Source organism: Anoplopoma fimbria, chromosome 16, assembly GCF_027596085.1.
Source record: "Anoplopoma fimbria isolate UVic2021 breed Golden Eagle Sablefish chromosome 16, Afim_UVic_2022, whole genome shotgun sequence".
In the NCBI taxonomy this organism is placed as follows: Eukaryota; Metazoa; Chordata; class Actinopteri; order Perciformes; family Anoplopomatidae; genus Anoplopoma; species Anoplopoma fimbria.
Genome location: NC_072464.1, coordinates 496589 through 521279, shown reverse-complemented (window position 1 = coordinate 521279; position 24691 = coordinate 496589). Strand labels below are relative to the sequence as shown.

Genomic DNA, 24691 nt, shown 5'->3' with positions numbered 1-24691 from the left:
AAAAATATACACTTTATTTTTTATAGAGACATCTTTTTGAAGGTGTGTTGGGCAGCTGGTTGTCGTAGCGAGGGGCTGTGGTTACGGAGAAGAAATGTTTGTTGGCACAAGAGATCAGTAAACAGGCTACAGGAAATGAATGATTGCATTACAGGTAGCACATAGGTAGCAACTCTTTGGTGTGTGTGTGTTTCAGATCTGCTTTGCCACTGGCCTAAAATATGCATTAGGTTAAGGGAGATACTGCTCATATCTGTGGCAGCTGCGGCTACGCTGGCTCGCTTCCTCTACCGCTGCAAACACGAAAGTGATCAGTTAAATAACAGTTAAAACAGAGCAGGGACAAGAGCAGAAATGTGAGGAATGTGAAGGACAAAGTTAGCAGAGACCTTGGAGCTCTGCCCGTTTTCACTCGTGTACACACCTGGACAATTCCTGCAGAAAGCAGGTGTGGCTGCCACTTTGTCCGTTTTTTTCCCCCCACTTTCAGTCTGTTTGAATGTCTGAGAGAGTTTATCTGTGTCTTTAGACATTGTGGTATGAGAATACAACAGTCAAGGTGAGCTGTGGTATGGCTAACCTGGAGACAAAGTCTCTTGTCTTAATGATGGCAGCCTCCCTTTAGTGGAATCTGCAGCCGAACTTTGAACTCATTTTATGGGTGTCTTTTATGGCGCTGTGTGTGTGTGACATGATAATAAAACTAGTTCTAATTTCTGCGTTTGGATCAGAATGTTTTGCAATAAAGTCTGTCAAACTGCTGTAGATAGAAACGCCATTCCACTATCATGTCTGGGTATGAATTAATTTGGTAGATTTAAAGAAAAACATTGTGTTTTCTCTGAGCAACACGACTAACATTAACTTTGACTCGCCTGATGAGAGCTGGTGAATCATTATAAGAAGCGTGGATGTTACATTTTACCTGCCCTTTGTCAGTGCGGTTTGTGTACACGCATACAGCTGCTCTATGAGAAATCCCATAAAGAAAAGCATGGCCCTTTATTGATATAGAGGAGTCACAAGATCTGGTCCTTGTGTCCTAAGTCCAAGTCATATGACTTCAGTCCACATTATGTGACCATACATAAAAAAAAAAGAAACATTTATTTTAAGTTAGTTTATCTAGGTCTTTAATAGCAGTGTGGCATTGATCTCATTAACCTATTGGACCTTGCTGCCACCAGAATGGTCTTGTGAAAGATGTTTTTTTCAAATATCAAAGAAATAGCTTTCAAGCTCCAATAACTAATGCTTGGGACATTAACTTTGAACTAAATGTATTATAGGGAAATCAGGCTAGCAGAACATCTAACTTTGATGATAACTGTGTTTCTCTTGATGTTTATTCCAAAGAAAGTCTCTCTTTGTAGTATTAAATAAGCCTGTTGGCCTCAGATGTTGGGTCAAAAAAAAAAGGCATCAAAACCACTCCTGCAGCATGATCCACATCTCCTCTGTGGACCCATCTGTTCAGTTCTTTCCAAATAATCCTCACAATAAATCACTAGATACACTATTTTGGGAGCTTTTAGGATATGATAGTGAAAGCAGTGTATTTAGTGACATTATAAAAAATAAAAAAACTGTGTGTATATGATATGATTTCTGACTGGCATATTTCATAATCCCAGACCTCAGACTGAAACCAGCATTGGTTCAATTCTCGCAGGTGTCTTTTTAAATGACTGAGTTCCCATCAGTTCTCTGTGGCTGCTTCCTCTTGTCTTTCATAATTTCTTTGCGATAATATGTAAACCTGATCAACCAGATGTTTTATCAACGTAGAACATACTTTGCAAACAGCTCTCATATTCTCAAGGGAAAGCAACGGTCATGAGATCTAGGCAGCCTGTGCTATGCTTTTACTTGATATCACCATTGGTTAGCTAAAAAAAAAATAGTTTATTTTAACCGTCCTTGTGTTTTGGCCGGTTTGTTGAAACATATTTTGTTGGCTGCAAATTTTGAGTTGGCGGCAATATTTCTGAGTCAAATACTGAGTTCACTTTGTTGTGGGGCAAAAAAATTGTGAGAGGAAAGCATTCATTTTAAAAAAAATTATAATCCTCAATAATTTGCAATTCCATCCATTACGCAGAGCAGAGCATTCCAGAAGGTGCACTGGATGTATCCTTTCCATGGAGGGACTGAATGGTTTCCCTGGTAACCACATACTGTTAAGGCTGACTTATGTGTTTGTTTAGGAAAACACAGACAAAAATACAGACTCCTCAGGACAAATGATAGACATCAGACTGAATGGGTGCAGACAATAATTTACATTAAATTCACTGGAGTTAGCCAAAATGGATTTTCCCCTCTAGTAATTTTGTCCATAGAAAAGCTCCCTGTTATGTGTTTGAGAAAATGTTTTTGCAGTATATGTATATCACACCTATAAAGGCTATAACATTACATTTTCAGAGAAATATTCAAGTTATATACACTTGAAAAGAAAAAAAGAAAAAAAAGAATGTATATTTTGGAAGCTTTCAAAGGTTTGAAAGGTTGTGAAGATGCAGGTTTACATGCTGAAGTGTCTTTGTGTTCGTTTACACAGCCCAGCTTGGCCGTCCTGACCGGCTATGGAGTGGTGTTGGCTCCAGACCGGATGACAGGGTCTACAGGGCGGACCGGGTCGCACAGATTCTGAAGCAGCAGCGGGCTCTCCCCATATGAACACTGACTGGCAGTGACAGCCCGTTTTGCAGCATACCTCCTTCCCCCTCCTCCTCCTCCTCCTCCTCCTCCTCCTCCTCCTCCTCTCTGAGTGGACATACTTACCCTCCCTCCCCCCTCTTTTCCCTCGCTTCTCCCCCGTCTCCCTCTCCACCTCCTCCCCACATCTTTTCCTTTCCTCCCCCTCTCGATTTCCTTCTTGTCGCTTCCTAACTCCTCTCGTCGTTGAGTTTTCTCGTGGCGTCTGACCCGCTTCTCTGCCCGGGTACCAGCATGAGCTGGCTGAGCAGGTTGAACCCGCGGGCTCCCGGGAGTCGGACCGGCCGGAGTGCCGCCCCCTCCGGCCCCTGCACCGCCGACCCGGAGACCTGCCTCATGGTGTTTGAGAACCACTGGAGACAGGTGAGCCTGAGACACAGCTCTTTCTTGAATATTCATGGAAATACACATTTTATTTGAATTATTTATCATGTTTTTCTCATTCTAGTCTCAACCTTCATTTGCAGAAGTTTCGCTGACCTTTACCATAATGCCATAATATATACCACTTTCAATATTATTTAACACTGTGAAGTGGGTTGGTGGTTTCTGCGTTTGAAATAATGACCAAAAAGACGGAAACAAGACTGGTGTTCTAAGGTAGCAGAGTGTCCATCTAACCCAGAGGTTCTCACACTCTGAGGCGTACCTCCCCTGGGTGTGTTGCTCACTTCTCACTCCTTCTTTTCTGAGTCACATCTCAACACACAGACACACACTTTAGATTCAGTGTGACTTGCTCTTTTGGAGGACATCATTATCTCTGATGTTATGGCAAAGAAACATCCATTAATCCACTTGGAAATCTAAGAATAAAATAAAATAACTTGCACTAGAACTTGCATGAGAATCATCGGGGTTCTTTGGTATCAAAATGATCCAGTGATTGTTTTTCTGTACATCCATGGGTACATTGTAATCAGGAACTAGTAAGAGCTAGTTTGGAAAACTTGTAAAGATATTTTTGTTCGAGGGGTCAACAGTTTAGTCAATTTTATGTCAGAAAACAATTGAAAATGTGATAATCCCAATTACCCAGAGCTCAAGGTCACTTCTTCAAACTGGTTGTTTTGTCCAACCAACAGTCCAAAGATATTCGGTTTACAAAATTAATTAAATAAATAATAAAACAGACAAAAAGCGTAACTTCCTTAAATTTAAGAACGCATTTTAGCTTCAGACATGACTGAAAAAATAAAGGTTGCTCATTTCAGCACAAATTGTGTTACAACCCTGCACAGTCACCGTGGTTAAGAAAAATGTGCACGTTTTTTTTTTTGTTGTTGAGCAGATAACTGTTACTGTTCACTTTTGGTGCAAAGTAAATGATAGCAAGACCGGTTAGAATTTTAAAGGCTCTCTCTTGGTTTTAGTGAATGATTATCCGTCCTGACACCAAGTGTGGATGTTCACACATTCAGCTGGCCGTGCCACTGCTGATGAGAGCGGTCCATCGGGCTACTTTAACAAGATGACTGGCTTGTGTCCAATCACTGACTGGAAGTTTTATAGGTTACAGAGCCGGGCCACTGCCTGACCCGAGAGGCAATAATACACTTCTGAGTGATACTTATTGGTTTGTTGTTGGGAGGGGGAGGGCACCATGAGTGTTGCTTAAGTTTTGCATGTGTACGCTTTCCAGACCAGACTTTTTGCATTCCGCCTTATTAATTTTCATCAGGCAGAAAGCCGTTACAGAAGAACCTGACAGAAGTCTTAATAGGTGGATAAGAATTGCCACATATCCACATGATGTTACAGCACTCCTGCATGTCTCCACATGACTCCTCGTACTGTACCTGGAGAAACTGGCGCACCCTGTCCCTTTATTGAAATATCAATCCTCCATGTTTTCATAGTCTGTAAGTGGAGGATCAGGATAGAGGCGTACATCTCGATAGTCCAGTTACATGTAAGTGGATGTGAGATTATATAAAAAAAAAAAAAAAAAGACACAGGTGTTTTTCACAAACACAAACATGTGTTGTGCAACATTCACCACACTGGTTCTGGCCTCCAGCTCACACATTTCCCAAACCGCGAACGTCAAGCTGCTTAAACACACAGAAGCACATCTCATGTCTGCACAAGCTGCTCTCAGATCTGCAAACTCACCGTTGCTACAGTCACGGCAACTCCTAGACCTCTTGACAAATGTTGCGAAACTTCTCATTTGGCAGTTAGTTTTTATTTTTTTTATTTTTTTAAACGCCACAAATATGTTATTTTCTTACATTTTATCTTTAAAATATAACCGTTGCAGTGCCAGTAATTGCTTTTTATCGCGTTTTTATTATCTGTCAACGCCTTGTTTATTTGAGTATATTACATACAATGATTCTGTATAAATTGAATACCTATTAAATCATTAATGGTAGAAAATTCCCAGGGGGACAAAGGTTTTCAGATATGACCGTGCAGCATAGCCATCATCTTGACAAAAGGCTCTTTTCATAGCAGCCATTTTGACTTGTGATTGTAGAAGAAGCACAGGTGTTACTAATAAGGGTAATAAAGGCTGCATCTGATTGAGAGCCCCAGTAGGCGATGACGTTGGCTGTGTCATAAATCACTCCCATGTTCACTACAACACAAACACTTTAGTCCTGTTCACAGACCCACATTTTTTCACCTGCTTGTAGTTCAGTCTGAAACAGCCCCCGTGGCTTATATAAAGTCTCCTCTTAACTCCTTTCCAAAGTCATCTGTCTGGTTTTTGGTCTGCTGGTGGTTTCATTTATTTTATTTTATTTTTTCACTTTTCTTTTATCGTTTTATTGTATTAAATAATGTTTTATTCCATTTTAAGCAGCTTTGAAGTCTTTAACTTGTGTAAACCTGTATTGAGGCAGATCATAACCCATCCGCCTCTCATGGAAAACACTTTGGTTCAAATCTATTTTTTTTTAAATGTGCTGCTTGAATAAACTGACTTGACTTAATAGTGAACCCTATAGTGAGCGGAAAAGTGAGATTTTGAACACTTATGAATCATCATCATTTTGCGTCAGCTCTGACAGCTGTAGTGTCACACTACTGTTATTTATGTAGTGTATATATAAAAAATAATGCTCCACATTGCATTATGGGAATGTAGCAGAAAGTGGTGTACAAGCCTTGAACATTACTTTTTTCCATCCTCTGAGGGCACTACATACATAGAGTATAGATTTCACACTCAGACACTAGACTAAAATGGCAGACAGTAAATATAGCGGTTTTGTAGACAGTCGCTGTGACAATAAGACGCTACAGAGAAACTGAAGTAGCTAAATGGAATCCAGCCATTCTTAATGTCACTTTGACACCTGAGCTTTTCCTGATTTGACATGTCAAAATGTCCAGACTAATGAATATAACCAGTCTAATAACATCACTGTCCATTGAAATGGAATGAAATGCCTGTTGAAATGTCACACACACGTGTTCCTTTTTAACTCCTCTTAGAAGGACAATGTTAAGAGTTAAACATTCACTAAAACACTGCTCCTTTGTTCAGGTCTCCTGGGTGTTGGAGCAGCAGGAGCCCTCGTCCTCCAGCGACGACCTGACGGCGGTGAGAAACCACACCGACCAGATGCTGTGTCTGCTGGCAGAGGAGCGGCCCGCCGAGAGCCCGGAGGGCGTCGCCGGCGTCGCGCCCATGGGCCCCATACTGGAGCTGGTGGTCACCGAGAACATCCTGGAGCACCTGGTCCAGTGGCACCTCCGCCGCGGCCTGGACCCGGACAGCCAGGGGGCGCTGCTCAAGCTGTTCGAGATGCTCATCGGCCAGTCGCAGCAGCCGCTACTGCAGCACACCGCCGTCCTCCACCCACTGCTGAGGCTGCTGGGAGCGTGCGCCGACCCAGATCTTGGTTGTCCTCCAGCTCTGGAGAACAGCCTGGTGCTTCTGCTCAACCAGGTACATTCACCTACACCTACTTCTCTAACGTGTATACAGATACCTAGAGTCTACATCAGAGGGTGTTCGTTGGTCTAGTTAATTAGCTAAATGTAATCTAAAGATGACCACAGGCTTTTTAGTTTATTAAGACAAAAAAAGATATGCAACATTTTACTATTTTGGTCAACATTACGAATACGTTTTTTGTCCTGACAGTCGGAAAGGAGAAATTTGCCCAACTCAAACAATTCCAGTAGAGCACTTTAGGGGGAAGTTTGCACCACAGGAAATTTACCTTGCTAATTCTGCTGCAATGTGCATGTAAAAGGCAAAAGAGAGAAAGTTAAAAATGGTGGATTGGTTGTGAATTTCATATAAGCTCCGCACTAAAACCGCATTACTGAATTAAAAAATTATTTTAATGAAGACATTTCCCCAGAAGTTTGAAACTGGAAGCTTTGCTAAAATCAGGAGACAGTGTCCACACCCTGTTGTGTATTTTGGGCCATACTATAGTATTAACCTATATTCTCTATTAAGTATTACGACTTTTTAAATCCCCACCAGATCTGCGTGTCCATGGCCCGGCAGCCGGTGGTCCTGGAGATGTTGTTTCGGGCGGCACCGGCCCAGCAGGGCTCCACCAATCTTCTCATCTTCTCCCTCCTGGTACCGTTCATCCACCGGGACGGAGCCATCGGACAGCAAGCCCGCGACGCGCTGCTGCTGGTCATGGCGGCCTCGGCCAGCCACGAGGCCGTGGCGCGGTACATCGCTGAGAACTCCTACTTCTGCCCGGTGAGTCGTGGCACTCATGAAAACTACTACATTGTGGAAAGCGTCATATTTTCGACGTTTACGGGGGGTTCTGTTAGAGGATGTGGTTAAGGAGGGTGTTGAATATGAACCTGTATCTGTGCGTTGGTTGTATTCACTAACAGCAATGCAGGTTTTCTTCCTCTGTGCAGTTTTTGGGGGAGTTTGTCTCTTATCCTCTAAGAGATCTTGATCTAAAAACTGCTGTGTCCATTGACACATTGTGTGTGATATTGGGCTTATCCATGACTGTAACTATTTCCAGGCGCTTAGTTATATATTTTGGAGTGTATTTTGGCATTATGTTTTCTGGTTGTCGTCCGTCTGGTCCATTCTTGTGAACATGATTTCAAGAGTTGGATTATAATTAATGAGAATAAATGGGATTATAAAACACTAGCTATATACTGGTTTACTACTTTTTTTACTTTGCTTTATTTGGAAAGCTAAAATGGACCATAACATCACATGACATGAAATGTTTATCTTCTGTAGCAGTAGCTTCACCGTGGGTGTGATTAGCCCTGTTAAAGACTTCACTTAATATCTCTAGTGAAGGGGCTAAAGTATGGTGTGATAACCTGATAACATAATCCTAGCTAATTTGACTCTAACATAGACTCAATTGTTGTGTGTAATAATTACTCAGCATGTATGAGATGATTTCACATAGAAGTTAGAGAATAGACAGCGCTTCTTTTCAATCAGATTTTCACAGAGAGGACCATTTTAATGAATAACGCTGTCCCCGTCTGTCACATCAGCTTAAATCATCACTAAAAATGTCCTGGAATGAATTCTAGAATAGAGCAGGAACCCTGGAAAGAATTTCATCAAATTAGGAATAAAAAAACGCCACAAGAACTCAAGGATGAACTTAATAGAATTCACTTGCCAAATGTCACTGAAACACATTTTTGGCCATAACTCAAGAATTCACATGGTCATTATGACAATTACACACACAAATATCTAATAGGATGAAGTGACGACATTTTGGACTGACATGGATGTAAACTGCTACAATACTGGTTGACTGGGGCATATAACCACAAGTCTGTCATTCTTGTCTGAATATGAAGTAAAATGTAAAGGATCATTCCAATATACAATGACCAGAGAAAATGAGTTTCAAAGTAAAAAAACAAAACAAACAAAAAAAAAAAAAAAAAAAACAGCTTGTCATAAATTGTTGGTATCTTATTTCTAAGCTGGTTTTAGTATTTCGGCATATTTGGTATGGCTGATGCAAAATCAAGCTTTAATCAAAACCCCTTAGAAGGCCAGCAAAGTAGAATGTCTTGATTCATATTCAAGCATTCATTAATTATCTCCTTCAATTAATAATAACCCACAAAGTAAGAAAGAGATCCAAAGATTTGGGTTTGACAGTTTATTAACATCCTTGATTTTCTGTTTTCACCCACGAGGTGAATTTCATTGAACTTCTTTCTAAAAGAGAAATATTTGTAGATGTACAGTCAAAAGCTTTTTTTTTTTTATTCCACTTAGCTGACTTAACAGTATTCCACATTGCTATGCATAATATCGAACTTTACAGAAAAGGGCCATCCCTATTATATACACATGAATATGACCTGCTCCCCAATGATGTGATAGTAGAGGACAGCTTATGATGTGAGATCCAGGCTTGCTTTCGACTCTGCTTTTAAGGAAGAGAGGGATGTGTGTGTGCGTTCGTGCGCTGTCATTCTGATGCATCAGTGATGGTGTGTGATAATGGAAGGGGAAGGACGTGACTTGGCACTCCGACAGACCGTTAATCCTTAACTACATCTTATCAGCTCTGCCTCAACTTAGCCAGGCTTCCTGCAGAACGCTTCACAACTAATCACCTTACCCAACACCTAAGACTCCTTCATAATACTGCTGCTGCTGCTTTACACAACGATCATTTTGATGAAGGAACTGTCACTTTAAGATAAAACAGATATAATAACAAAAATATTATGTGTCTGTTTTGACACATCTTCATCTGGACTTTAAATGATCAAAAATAAATAGAAGATGGGAGCGTTGTCCGCCTGTGTTGTTGTAGTTCCCACCAGCTGCCACTAGGTGTTAGTAAAGAGCCATATTTTGCTGATTGCAGTTCAAAATGTATTTCTACTAATAGGTAGACTGTACTATCCTGCTGGATTTTGATAGTGACTCATGTGTGTGTGTGCATACATTAGAACATCAGGCCCATTGTCCTATATCCAGACTCAACAGACTAAATCTCTGGTCAAACATTACAGCAACATTTCTGCTTCAAAGCTGCACTGTGAGAGTGAACGGCGTTGCGTGTCAAGTGTGTCTGTATAGCTGCGGTGGGTGCTGTTATCATTTCCTCTATCTGTTCACTCTGGTGTTAACGAGTTGGCTCAGCCATTTTCTGCATGGTTCTCCTTATAGCAGCTTCAGTCTGACCTACTTACAGGCTGGAAGGACCAGCAGAGGTGGCATCAATGACAAAACGGGTCCAGATTCCTCTTATCGTATATATTTAAACTGGTCCGGCAAAGCGAAAACACGGTTTCATGAACGTCATCAGCTGTTGTCAAAACACTAAGCTACGTGAGGGCTTTAGAACGGGATCTTATCCATCATGTCTTCACACACTGGTGGAGGGTCATTAGGACTAACAGACTCCCTCCTCAAGACTGCAGCAGGGTAGCGGGCTGTTGTTCATATCCGTTGGGTCATTAGCGGTGTTGTGAAAACACAATGTTTTTCAGCCAAGATGCAAGAGAACACTGCCAAGTATTATGTATCTTACATATACAATAACATGCCATCTCTGGGACTAAAACAGGCGTCTAGTACAGGCTGCAATTTAGTATTACCTTAATCTGCTGATTATTTTCCTGGTCAATTTATTAATCAATTAGGCTAGAAAATGTCAGAGATTACTCATCAGAACCCAGGATATTTTGCTTGACAAATGACATAATTGATTAGTTGAAATAGTGTGTCAGCTTGTTGTTAAGGTTGTTTTGTTTTTATACAAAATTTTTTTGTTAAAGCCACTACGAGGAACTTTACTTTGTCTGTCCCTGTGTGATTAAAAACATCAGTGTTTCTGCCGCTCCAGTCTCCCTTTTTAGAAAACCTCTCATTACATTACAGTCATTTAGCAGATGCTTTTATCCAAAGCGACTTACAATAAGTGTATTCAACATAGGTATTCAAGAGAACTACTAGTCACCAGAAGTCATAAGTGCATCTCCTTTCTTAAACAAGCATCTTAAAGCATAAACCAGAGCAAAAGTATAGTGCAGAAGCAAATGAATACGAATACAATAAGTGCAACAAACTGATACGAATACAATAAGTGCTACGAGGAAGGCTCAGGGTAGCACTTCATGAAGAGATGAGTTTTCAGTCTGCGTCTAAAGATGGGCAGCGACTCTGCTGTCCTGAGGTCAGTGGGGAGTTCATTCCACCACTGAGGGGCCAGGACAGAAAAAAGCTGTGACCGGGTGGATCGGCCGCAGGGACCTCTGAGCGACGGGGCAACCAATCGTCCCGAGGCAGCAGAGCGAAGTGATCGGGCGGGGGTGTAGGGCTTGACCAAGGCCTGGAGATAGGAAGGAGCTGTTCCTTTCACTGCCCTGTAGGCACCAGAGTCTGTAACTGGATGCTCTTACAGGGAGCCAGTGTAGAGAACGGAGAAGGGAAGTTGTGTGGGAGAACTTGGGGCGATTTTACTGCTGGAGGTTCTGACAGTCTGCTTCGCTCAGTCTTGGTCCTGGTCCTCCTGTGGGATTATGTCGAGTCTGAGCTAGGGATGGTTATTGTTAGGATTTTATCGATACTAGTGCTCTTATCCATACTGCTTGTCAGTTCGGTTTCTTATTCTTTCTGCTTATCTATTCTTTTTTTATTATTTGTGAGGGGAAAAAAAGACAATTAATTAAGAAAATACTCAACATTGGTTTATTATTATTTGTAAACACATTACTTACTTGAGCAGCAATACAAAAAACGACAAACGAGCTAAATAAGCTAAGCGATTAGCTTTGATTTATTAGCCTGTTCTTAATACGGGGATGGACGGCTGCTAGACAAACTGTCGAAAACTGTGCATTTCTGCAGATTTATGTTCTTTCTGTTGGCCAAATGTTTTGATAAATTGCTGGTATTCGTTCTCTCACTTGTGAGTGTTTTGTTAATGCAATAAAACCTACTGCAGTATCTGCTGGAGTAAAATGTAGCCACACTCTGGATCTTGTTGTTCTCTCTGCCATGATGTTTGTCTCAGGCTGTACTGAGCCGGAGTCGGTGTGTGTGACAGAGTAAAACACAGAGAGACGGAGAGAGGAGGTTTGAGACGAGGAGATCTCACTCCGTAACTTCTAAAGTACCGATAGCAGAACCCTTAACTCTGGACCTTATCGATATTCTGTGTTTTTACTAATTCCTAATCGGTTTCCGTATAGAACCTAGTTTTGGGGGACATCCCTAGTCTGAGCTGAAAGAGGTTCTGGTGAACCTGCATGAGGTGGCACCGATGAAAAGCATTAAGAATAACTATATAGAAATAGATAATCTTTTTGCTGATGTTCCTGTTTTACTTTGTAGGTCGAAAGACATCAGTATTAAATCGAGACTGTTTCACTAACAGTTAAAAGTTCAACTTTAATAGATCAATTCATTTATCTGTTAAAATCTGCAAGAAAAACAAAACAATGTGCTTTAAGGCTTCACACAGAGTTCTACCTGAGGGCCGTCCGGCTCCTCCATCCCTCAGCTGTCTCATCTGAAGCCGTCTCTCGTCTCCTCTCAGGTGTTGGCGACGGGCCTCAGCGCTCTCTACTCCTCTCTGCCCAGGAAGATTGAGGTCCGGGGGGACGACTGGCACGCCCTGCGGCGGGAGGACTGGATGAGCGTGTCGTCGCTCGTGCTCTTCATGAACTCGCTGGAGTTCTGCAACGCTGTGGTGCAGGTCGCTCACCCGCTGGTCCGCTCCCAGCTCCTCGACTACCTCCACAACGGCTTCCTCGTACCCGTCATGGGCCCCGCGCTGCATAAGGTAGGGAACAGGGGACGGGTGGCAGAAGGGAGATCACAGTCACCCTGATCTGTATGGCCAGATACCATTTAGAGTATGTTGGGGAAAAATTGTATAAAAGGTATTTGGGATCTGGGTAAACTGACCCTGTAAGTAAAACAGGATATGGTGGACAACACAGGAGGAATTTGAACACTTATTTATGGCCGCTCTTAAGTTACTAGAAGACATTATATTACATTATTGTGTATTTTAAGTGAATTAGAAGTATAACAATTGTGAACTTGTTTGTTTGCTGGACTTTCCGCAATAGATGAATCAAGAGTGAGCGTCAAATCAAAAAAATCCTTTCAAAGTCTTTAAAGAAATTGTCTCATTTGCCGCCTTCATCCTATTCATAGTCATCACTGACCTCTTTTGCACTTTTGATGCAAATTTCTGTGCGTGCGTGTTTTGTGTGTGTTTCGTAGTCGTCGGTGGACGAGATGATCGCCAGCACCGCCTACCTGGACCTCTTTCTGCGCAGCGTGTCGGAAACGTCCCTCCTCAAAACCTTCCTGCGCTTCATCCTGCTGCATCGCCACGACAACGACACCATCCTGGACACCCTGCTCACACGCATCAGCAGCAACTCACGGGTATAAATATATATATGTGTGTGTGTGTGTGTGTGTGTGTGTGTGTGTGTGTGTGTGTGTGTGTGTGTGTGTGTGTGTGTGTGTGTGTGTGTGTGTGTGTGTGTGTGTGTGTGTGTGTGTGTGTGTGTGTGTGTGTGTGTGTGTGTGTGTGTGTGTGTGTGTGTGTGTGTGCCTGCCTCCTTATGTGAACTCAGTTGTGCGGGTGGTGCGTGGGCTGAGAGCAAAAATTGATTGAAAGCATCTCTGGCAGAACGCTGAAGTATCTGGTTTTGCAGAACAATGGTGGAGAGTAAATGTCATCGAGTCGGCTGCATCCATCGGCTCTCGTATCGCACAGTGTTTGCAGTCTTTCCACAGTGACATGTGTACACGCATGATCTTTAATTTCATTCACTCTGAGACAATTCCTTGTTGTAGAGGTCAACAATGGAAGCAAAACAGAAAAAAAAGCTCTGGTAGTTTTGGCTGCCGCTCACATGATAACATTGTGATACTGCAGTACCACTGAACACACGATTCCCGCACCAATTATATTACTGGCACACACCTGGAAAAGTTTAATGTGTCGAAAATGTATGATTTGTGGAAAAGAAAATACAAAAATAAAACCCAAGTTATTAAAAAAATAATACATATTTCTGACTATATCATATGCAAATTGGCAAACTGTTTGGCACACCGTGGCATTACCGTTCTCTCACTACTTTCCTCGTCTGTGTGTTGCAGCTCTGCATGGTGTCGTTGAGCCTCTTCAGGACTCTTCTGTCCCTGAACTGTGAAGACATCATGCTGCAGCTCGTTCTCAGGTACGTCTGCACATCTCTGCACGTCTTACCCAAGTGTGTTTTCAGTTCGCTCATTTAATATGCAAAAAACAGAGATCTAGTAGTGAATATCTTTTGTCCATAATAAGATAAGACTGGTTAGTCTCTGTGTCACAAAGTCGCTTTGTCACTACTACTTCTGCCCCTCTATCATCTGTTTTTTTGATTCACCACCTGGGTCCTTTCAATTTTATATATTTTCTTTATTAAAAACAACAACACGGCAACGCAACATGCTTTGTATCCTCTTTGCACAATGTTGAAAAATTAAACATGGAGTTAGTTTTGTTTCCTCTGTCTCCAAACAGTCACAGATAGTTAACATACTGTGTGAACGTTTCCATTTTTGACAACCCTTTTGTGAACTTGAAATGCCAACACCCATAATTCTTGGTATCTTCTCACCACAATGATTGAGAATCTTGATTAACATGTTAGTTACATTTTTTGGAATAGCAAAGGTTGCCAACGAAAACGTGGTATCGAAATATTTATAGACGATTTGTGCCAAAATGTGTGGGTTGTTTGCTCTCCAGGTATCTCCTGCCCTGTACCCACGTCATGCTGAGTCAGCGTCGCGCTATCAGGGAGACGGACCTGTACGGAAAGTCGGCAGACAAGTTCCTGTCGCTGATCCCAGAGTGCTGCCGGCTGAATGCAGCGTCCACCGCTGAGCGGGACGAGGACGGTGCATTGTGGGGCAAAGGTGAGCAACAAACGCTGAGGACTGTCATCTATTGGGTGACTTAAATGAAGTAACACAAAAGCATATTAAACTAATTCATTTAGGTACATATTTGTGATATCAAATCAAGACCAACTTGATGTTATGTGTGGTAAGTTTTTATTGACGCCTAACATGTTGTTGTTTCCTCCTACAGTAGTGAACAGTCCCAGCATAGAGTCTCCAGCTCCGCCCAGACCCAGCACCCCATCCCGCTTGGCCTTCTTCATCCGCCAACAGAGCAGCGGAGGCGGATCAGGAGGAGGGGGGCCCTCCACCCCCACCAGCACGGAGCCGCTGCAGCCGGGCGCCTCAGCCCCCTCCCCCTGTCCCCCGACAGCCCGATGCACCAGCAGCAGACAAACACAGAGTGTCTGGACTGGGAGTCGGGCTACCTGGAGTACCTCAAAGACTCCCGTCGGGGCATCGAGATTTGCTCCTGGGCCTGTCGGGACTGGTCGGCGCCCTACGACGGAGAGAACCCCTCGCCGAGCGCGGCCCCTCCACCCCCGCCTCCCCCGCCTCCAACCCGACCATGGCCATGTTCCCCGAGCACTTCTCTCTCCAGCAGGGAGGAAGCAGCAGCACTCCTCCGGGCCAGCAGAGGGCGGCCGTTGTTGCCGCCGCGCGGTCCGAGTGGAGCAGCTCGGAGCGGGACAGCGGCGAGTGGGACGTTACCATCGGCAAAAACAACTGCATCAGCCTCACGCCGCGCTCCAAGAAACGCAGCCTGCAGAGGGAGGAGGTCCTGCCGAAGCCTCTACCTCGTCTCGTCCCCTCCACCTCTTCCTCCTCCTCATCCTCAGCTACCCCTTTATCAGCCTCCCACCCCGCCTCGTCCCCAGCACCTCACAACCCCACCTCTGCCATCACCGTTAGCTACCAGGCCATGTATAACGGAACGGCGGGGCAGGGGGACGGGAGCTCAGACAATCGGGACAGAGGACTGGAGGTAAAGAAAGTGAAGAGGGACTTGGGGGAACAGCAGTATTTGGATGAAAACGCCAATCAGAATGGATCCCTTGTCACCTGCTCCTCGCAAAGCTGCGCCGCTCTGCCTCAGCCCATTTTTAACGACAGCGAAATGAACGACGCAAAATCGCTTTGCCCCAATCAGATTTCCTCTCAAAGCCCTGTCGCCCAGCCAACGTCTGACGCCAAACCGCAGGCCAGCGACGTCTCGAACCCGCACTCCGATCTTCCAGAAGCCAACCAGACGCCACAGTCCGTTGAGAGTCTCATCCGGGAGCTGCTGGAGCAGGCGCCGGGAGAGCCGCAGCTACCTGGAGACTCCAACGGCCAGGGCATCAGCATCGAGGCCTTCACGCAGGAGCTGAGGGAGCTGGAGGACCGGGTGAGGGAGCGCGGCAGAGCGGCGTGCCAGCAGGAGGAAACCGCCAGAGAGGGCCTGTCCTCTGAGCGGCAGCAGCAGCAGCAGCAGCAGCAGCAGCAGGAGGAACAGCAGCCGTCCAAGGCACCGGAGGCAAAGACGACGGGCGACACGAAGGGAGACGGGCTCTTGGTGGGCCTCTGCAGTCCTGCCAGACCGCTGAATCAGCCCGCGTCTCAGCCGTACACAGGTGAGACACACGTTGTTGATGACTTTCTGTTGCTGCACATGTGTCTTCAACCTAGACTTTTTATTCAGAAGGAGCACGGTTAAAAAAAGTGCGATGACCATTATGGTTGGATTTTCTTTTTTTTTTTTTTTTTTTTTTTTTTTTTGAAAGCTCTGCCCAGTTATGGAATTATGGTTAATTAAGGCATCTTATTTTTAGTGGTGTTTGTCTCTCTTTTTATCTGACTATTTGCCCCATGTTTGAATACACAATTCAGGATCCGAAACAAAAACAATACAAATAAATGTGTAACGTAATTCTACGATTCTAAACCAATGACCATAAGAAATGACTTGAATTTAAAAATGTGAAACTTTTCTTCTTAAATAATAATTTTGATGAAAATATACATTATCTCCTCCATTATTTCAAACATTGAATCATAAACTTAAGACATGATCCCCAAGGAGGACTATTTTTCCTTTTCTTTTTTTTCACAAAAATGCTGCTTTTTATTGTTCACCTCTGCTTCCTGAGTCAGTGTCATCCTCCTGAACTTGGTATTCTCAATAGCGCCGTATGTCAGCATGTCCCTGATAATAAACCAGCACCTGGCTCCAGTGAGCTGGAGTAGTTTAGGGGCCAGTTGTGAGTAGCATTAGCTGCTAACGCTAGCATTACTCGCAGGGCTTAACTGCTTCTCTTGGTTACTTTACTACTTTACTTTACTTCACACGGTGTTCTGAGCACCAGCTTCGTGTCTTAAGAGCACTTGAATAACATTTTTAGCAACGCCCCAAGACCAAACAAATTTTCTCCTTTTGTAAATAACCCTTTTTTATAGGCACAGTTTTGCATCAAGTTCTGAAATCATGGGGATAGATTACAGTTTTTCACTCACCAGATCAGTCCACATTTAACCTTTACAATCTGCACCCTGCTGCACAGCCTCTACGTAACCTCAACTACTAAAAAAAGCTTTCATCCATAGTTTGTTCTCATGCAGCTGAGCTAAGCTTGTGTTCCTCTCCTCTGTGCAGGTCCGTTCATGGTGGTTCTGTTTGCCAAGCTGGAGAACATGCTCCAAAACTCGCTGTACGTCAACATCCTGCTCACGGGCATCGTGGCCCAGCTGGCCTGCTATCCTCAGCCCCTCCTACGATCCTTCCTGCTCAACACCAACATGGTCTTCCAGCCCAGCGTCAAGTCACTGATCCAGGTACGCCCCGCACCATGCAAAACCTGTGACACGTTGAGCCAGGATTTCTCTCTTATTCAGCTAAAGTACATTACATTTCTAAACCAGGTGCTCAGCATAAAATGGGGAGACGATTGTATATTTCTTCTTGAAGTAGTGACAGCTTTTAGTGTCCTTTTTAGTAGGCATAGTTGTCCACTTCCTGCCCACCTCACTTCTGTGCTAGCTTGTGTTCCAAAAGCATCAGTCCCACAATGCATTTGCGTAGTGTTTATTTTTTTCATATTCTATTCCTGTCCATATTTAAAGATGCTCTAAATGGATGACTAATACAAGAAAAAAGAAGAAAAAAAAACAGCATTTCAGTCAGTAAAAGTTACCAATAAAGTAATCACCAAACACAAAGCCTGTCAATCAAAACTTTTTTCTGTAACCCCTTACTCCCCTCAGGTTCTAGGTTCTGTGAAGAACCGCATCGAGGCGTTCGCTGCCTCTCATGAGGACTTCCCCGCCATGCTGAGGAAAGCCCAGCAGTACCTGGTGGCCCGAGGCAAAGTGGACTGGGCTGACTCGCCCGCCGCTGTTCCCACCCTGCGGCGCTCTGATTCATTAGGTGAGCATGGAAGCAGGAGACGCTCAGTTACACATAGTGTGTGTGAGTGAGAGTGTGTGAGTGATGTCTCTGGTATCAGGCAGTAGGACGGGGCTGGGTTCTCTCCAGACCTGCTGGTTGTGTGTGGTTCACCATGTGTCAATGAAATGTTGGTTGATGGTTGGTGGTCAGCGTCTTCCTCGTGGATCTCAGCCTGTGTTCATCCATGCTTGAATGACTCATAGTTTTTTCTTTTTTCTCTTCTCTGACCCTGATGACTGATGCCTTTTTGGGGCTGTTCTTTCCAAAATTGTAAAGCAGTGTAATTGTGGCGAGACTGTTTTGTTCCGATTGTACATGGCGGCGGCGTTTCAAGAAACCTCTTTGCATGTGATTCGGTTAATTATCGAGGTCTGAAATTGTTTTTTTAGTTGTCTTTTATATCCACAAAAGATGTATGCATAAATGATTTCTTTATTTTTCAAGAACAAATCTTTCGAGAAGATTGTGAAGGCAAGTATATTTATACAGCTCTATTAATACCCTAGAGTAGTTTCAATGTGTTTTATATACAATGACGCTTTAACAGCAATTAAAAACAGAATAATTAATGACAAGAGATAATTAAAAAGGCAATCGCTAATTAAATTGTTAAATTGCATATGAAAGAAAAAACTTATTTATATGGATTAAAATGCCAGACTGATATAACCAATAGCAAAAAAAAAAGAGTCCTCAAGCACTAGAAAGCAGAGAAGAAGCTATCTGCTAGTGAAATGACATTCTACTTTGATTCCAACACAGATCAATTTCTTGAACAATGTTCTACCATTGTGTCACTTTTGTGATTCCCCTATTTTGTCGTGTTTTAAGACATTCATGTCACAAAAAATCCTGAAATGAGGAAATCTGTAATGGGAAGAAGTAGAATTTAGTTTCAGTATAGTAAGTTTGAATGTTAATAAAAAAGACTAGTCATCTGAACTCAAAGTCCAACCAGTGGCTTTTAGCTTTCAGCTTAAAGGGTCTAGAAAAAACCTAGTAAGTGGCCCTTGAGTTCAGATTGATTTCCTTGTCCGCACCGTGCTCACTTGTAAACATAACGCTCTCTCGTTCCAGTGAAGAGTCGTAAGCCATCCCTCGGAGACCTGATCCTCCGCCACACCAACAGCCCGACCCGGGCCCGGCACGCCGCCCAGCTGGCCCTCGCGCACGTGCGGGACGGCAGCCACCGCTGCACAGCGCTCTGTTCAAGGGCGGCGCAGGCGGGGGGGCCTCGGGCCTGGAGAAGCAGGCGGAGGCGCTGCGGGTGAAGAACGCCGTCTACTGCGCCGTCATCTTCTGCGAGTTCCTGAAGGAGCTGGCCGCCCTGGCTCAAGAGCACGCCGTCACTCTGCCCTTCCCCCACAGCCAGGAGGCAGAGGAATAGACGGAGAGAATGACTCCTCAAATCTAGCTCTTAGCCGACCATTTCTTTTTTTGATTTGGCTGTAAAGATAAAGAGTCCAGTAGGATTCTCCCATCGCCAGAGGACGAACTGGAGCACTGAGACTTTTGTAGTATGTCGTTGTGCAATGACACAGACAAAAAGCAAGATTTCTTTTGTACCAAAATCATTATAGGATACCTATAGGACTGGAAGAATTTCCCTCATCTGTAAACTTCTACGATATTGTGCATATCTTGTATTATATTTACATTCTATACACAGAGAATCTCCGTAAAGGCTTGAGATTTAGGAGCTTGTACATACACATTACCACGTCATGGTATAATGTGACACGGCGAAGCCACAGATAGAAGAAATAGGTGCACACGTCGGTGCTAGTCTCTCTGTTTTAAGTTTAAAAACTGCTTTTTTTATTTAGGCGGCACAGACGAGAAAAAGGTTTCGTCCTCAACAAAATTGTAACAAAACACCAAAAACAGAGCGTAGACGCGTCTATCAACCGCAACGTGATCCAATAGGTAAACAGGAAGTGTTCCTAGGAGCATCTCAAGTGTCCACTTTTATTCTTTTAAAAGGCTGAACACGATGAAAACTGGAACACACAGGTGAGCGAGGGTGACACTCTCTCTCCTGTGAATCAGCACGGCCAACACAATAGTACTGGAAAAAACTTTTGGGTAATGATTACCATTATTTTATATTTTTTTAACATTTTTTTTTTTTTTTTTGCATTTGCATTTGCACCATTTTCTAGACATATCAACACCGCGTGGGAGCAGGGGGTGGTCTGCCGGTTCCTTTCCAAAAACATAGGTTGACGCCAACTCTCCGGGCCATCAGTGAGCCATTCACCTGTTGCCATAAAGGAGGCCGTGGGAGTTTGAAAAGGCAGCACCGCTTTGCAAAGTCGTACCTTTTGTGTGTCATTTACTCTTTTTTAAAAAGAAGGAAGAGGGAAGGAAAAAAAAAAAGGCGAGAAGGGAAGGTTTCCTTTTTTTATTTTCTTCTAGGGAGCGTTGCTGTCATTTCCATTTACTTTGAACTGACATTATGAAAAAAAGGTCACGAGGCATTCACTGACTTTTTCTTTTTAAACAGATCTTTATTGAGAGCTCAAAGTGAAGCTCTTAAGAAGCAATCTCAACTTCCGTTTTTTTCCATCTTAAGTTAGCTTCAAAATATTGTCTCTTTTGGATGAGACGGGCCAAACCGAACACGCAACCGTTCCAATCCTGGAACTTAAAATGCTGCTATTTGTTTTCTTTTAACACTAACGCCCATTTTGTTCTCGGTGTAATTTCATTTGTTTAGGTACCAAGTATAAATGTGCATGTGAGGTTTTGCCAGTGTTGTGATCGGCATTTAATTTATGTTTGTGCGTCTGAGGTTGAATGAGGTCGCAGCCGCACAGTGTTAAAAGCATTTTGCCAAGACTTAAATTCTTTTTGATATTTTCTTTTTCCCTTGACGTTCAGAAACCTTTTTGAGGCGCTGAATTGTTGCGTGTTGATAGTTTGTTTTATAAGAGAGCAACTCTTTATTCAATAGGTCTGTCGGTTTATTATTCATTTTCAGTAAACTATTAGGAAATGGAGGACACGTAAGATGAAGCATCTCCAGTATGACTGCTCTGTAAAATCTATGCCCCCACTCTTTGTGAATACGTCCGGATTCCTGCACATACTAGCCATTCTCTCTCAATGCCTGCCATCCTGCACAGTCTTAATCTTTGAGATTGAACACCGCATCATCGTTTTTTGACAACCGTTTCATCCGAACACGTCGTCGCCTCCTCAGCTCGTCAAAGCTGAGGAGGCGATGTAAATGTCATTCTCCGTTCCACTTTTCTATGGAATTTTCTAGACACCTTTTCTTATCACCCTGCGGTTTTACTGCCGTTAATCAAGAGTCTCTGCATGCAAATTAAGGCAAGGTTTATAATTAGATAGTGTAGGGTAAGGTTTCATGGGTTGTGTGATGGTGCTGAGCACTAAAGGGTAACTTAGGTATTTTTCAACCAGGATGTTTTAGTGTCTAATTTGCACAATTCTTTTTGAAATTGGTCCGTTTAGTATTAAAGGAGTACAAGTGAATTTTAAGTTTTCCGTACCTTTCGCTTGATGCGATCTGTCGGTTATTGTGTCTCGCTCAACTTAGTCTCATTCTGGAATCTCTCCTCACATCCACATTCTCATAACGTTCTTAATATTCAGACATGACATTGAAAATCTTTCAGGAAACACCAAACTACGCTTTCTGTACTCCGGCACAGCAAACTCCTCCAACACAACTCCGACAAACCCCGGCACTTCTCTCTCTCTCTCTCTCCAACACTCAGCCCACATGTCCACCGTTTGTCTCCTGGCAACAAGTCACATGACACAATAACAGAGAAAAGAAAGCTTGTCAGACACTTCTAATAACAGTCGGATCTGTCAGTCGCAAAAACAAGTTTGCCCCGGAGCGATTTACATTGCAGCCTGTTTAGCGGCTACCAATAGTGGACCAATTTCAGAAATCTTTTGTCACCATTAGTCACTTAGACACAAAAACATGTGGAAAGGGGTCCAATGTTTAAAAGCTCTCATGTAAATCAGCTTCCATGCAGTGGGTTTTTAGTGGTTAGTGAGTCATCCCGCTCCCTGAGATCAGTGACGGCAAAGAAGTATTTCACACTGAATGTTTGCTCCCGCTGAATGAGATGGGTAGAGAAATGACCCACTGCCATCCGTCCATCAGTCTGTTCACCGAGTCAGATCAGTGTCTCCCTTTCACAGATGTGTAAAAATAAAAAAAATAAAAAGGCCAAAGGGTCTCACTCCTCACCAGGTTCCTCAGCTTTTACACTCAAGATTGTGTTTTTTAACTAAACTATTTTTACAAACAGTTCTGTTAGAGAAAGGTGGTGTGTTCTTAGTACCGTCACTTCCTCGGTCAGTCGTTCAGTCACATTGTAACGCAGCCGTTTCACTCAGTTATGTGTAATTCTGTGATACATTCATGGACACCAAAGAGGATCTCCATCCAGTGTCTCTGTTTAAGCAATCAGACCGTTTCATGGCACGTAATCTGTAACGAACCATATTCATGCTTTTTTACATTTTTTTTATTTGAAAGTGCAAAACAGGTGCGTAATACAGTCTCATTAAAAGTAAAATTTAGGTACAAAGAAAATGTTAAAAAAACATAAAAAGATAAAATGGTTCTCACCAAGCTCATTAGACAGGGCCAGGTGTGTTTTAGAGACTCGGCTGTTTATGAATAAAATGGGACTGCTCAATAACCCTGAGATGCAAAACTTTTTTTTTTAGCCCCTGCACACCTGTCGTCACTTTCTGCAGTCATTTTTCACTGCTTACTGTATTTTTTTTCAATATTACTTTTATTTTAATATTTTCAGCATTTAAGAACGCGACAAAAATTGTAAAGGGACTTTTTTATAAGGGATTGCTTTTCCCCCACCAGGGACTTTGCCGTCTTCCCGGAGTAGACCGTTGACAGTTAGTAAGCTTATTCTAGTGCAGAGCTGATATGGAGAGAATCAATTAGCACACAGTGAAATGATATAACAGGGAGTTTGGCAAATATAATGAAGGCTGCGGGTTTACCTTGATAGATTACCTAGCTTTATGGAAGTTGTTTTTCACACTCCACAAGAAAGGCAGCAAATAGCTTCCTCTGCTGGTAGAGAAGTGAGTCCGCCAGCCGTCCCCCCCCACATTTTGGAAAGTTAATTTGTTCTCGTATTTCTTTTTTTTATGCGCAGCAACTATGACAGCTGGATGCTGAAGCAGAAACAGAAACGTCTTTAATTGCAGCTCCTTTTATAACCACCAGAAACATCTTACTGTAATGGAGGGACAGCGAAAACCAAGTTAAGGAACAGTGTCTAGCATTTAGGGGGGGCGTCAGTAGATTGCTGCAAGTATGAGTTTCAGCTGGTAGCAATCTGCAACCTCACCACTAGATGCCGCCAAATTCTACACACTGCATCTTTAAAAATATATCGGTTTAGTGTATGGTTGTCTTAAGGAGTCAAGGCCTCAAAATTCAGCTGTGGTGGTTAATGTTTCCTTGTCTCACCTCAGCTATACTTACAGACTCAATTTTCATTGTGTTAACTGACAAAAGATGGTAGTGGGAGTGGTAAACCCAAAGCTAAGCTTAAGAAAATGTTTTTTTTTTTTTTTTTTTTTCTGCTGTCCGTTTTTCAGATGGATATACTTGAACACTACAAATGATCTATCAATGAGTTGAAACTAGAATCAGATCCTTCCAATTCACAGTTGTTTTAGTCGTGGCCTATTTCAGTGCATGTTATGTTTTGTATATTTAAGTTGTGAGGCAAACACACTGCAAACGGCAAGCCAAAGTGTTAAACTGTCACTAACTTGCATTTGCATTATCATAACAGCACGCCCCTTTAGTTTCAGGGACGGCTCTGATTGGCTGTTCCATCACATCAACACGGTTTTTCATTTTGTTTTAAATGCACACAGTTAGTTTATTTCTGCAACAGATTTTGACTGTATGACTGTAAAAACAGAAACTGTCCGTTTATATTTGACAATATATTATACGGTTCATCTCAAGGGACATTCACAGCTGTTTTCTTAATGCATCTTATACAGATATTTCATGTTTTGACTTTGTTATGCTTTATCACGGGATGTACAGTATCTTAGATCTTTTCTTTCTTTTTTTTTTTTTTTTTTTTAAGCTGCGACCCCCCCCCCCACACACACACACACCCCACTCCACCCCCACACACACCTGACGGATTTCTCCCCCGTGATCTATGCAAAACATGCTCTGGTGTCCCCCGTTTGAGGCCGAAGGATGAAGTGGACTGATTTAATGTGTAAATACTGTAAGAAAAAGAAATGGGTCGAAAATGTAGAGGTGTGTGACAAAGCCAACAGGAAAGAATGAAGATCATGCTAAAAATTAATGTAATGATGAATGTTGTCAGAAATATTTTTCTATATTTTGAAATCATTAGAAAAACAAAAGGACAAAAATACGAAGTGGGAGAAAAGCTGTCAGAAGAACACTACAAAGGGAATGTTTCTATTAATTTATAAATTCTTTGCCTAGCAATATCGCATTTGTCCCGGCCTCCTTTCTTTGTTGTCTTGTGACTGTACGAACTTAAATCTGTGTTCCATGTAGCCCACACGTCATAGCTCCAGTTTGGTTGAAAACCTTTTTGGCTTGTGCAATATGTCTACTCATCACAGATTAAGTGGACATATATTCAACCAAA

General features: G+C 42.9%; 1 protein-coding gene across 1 annotated transcript; it reads left to right on the top strand.

Annotated features, from left to right (window-relative positions):
* The first annotated feature begins 2754 nt into the window (after window positions 1–2754).
* Window positions 2755–24525, top strand: fhip1b (FHF complex subunit HOOK interacting protein 1B). The gene is given in 14 exon segments (XM_054615550.1): window positions 2755–3084; window positions 6221–6625; window positions 7175–7405; window positions 12216–12461; window positions 12911–13078; window positions 13805–13884; window positions 14439–14608; window positions 14784–14945; window positions 14948–15145; window positions 15148–16206; window positions 17226–17404; window positions 17834–17996; window positions 19095–19205; window positions 19208–24525. Coding segments are annotated over 14 exon segments (3498 nt in total). The 5' UTR covers window positions 2755–2955; the 3' UTR covers window positions 19405–24525.
* Window positions 24526–24691: the final 166 nt, after the last annotated feature.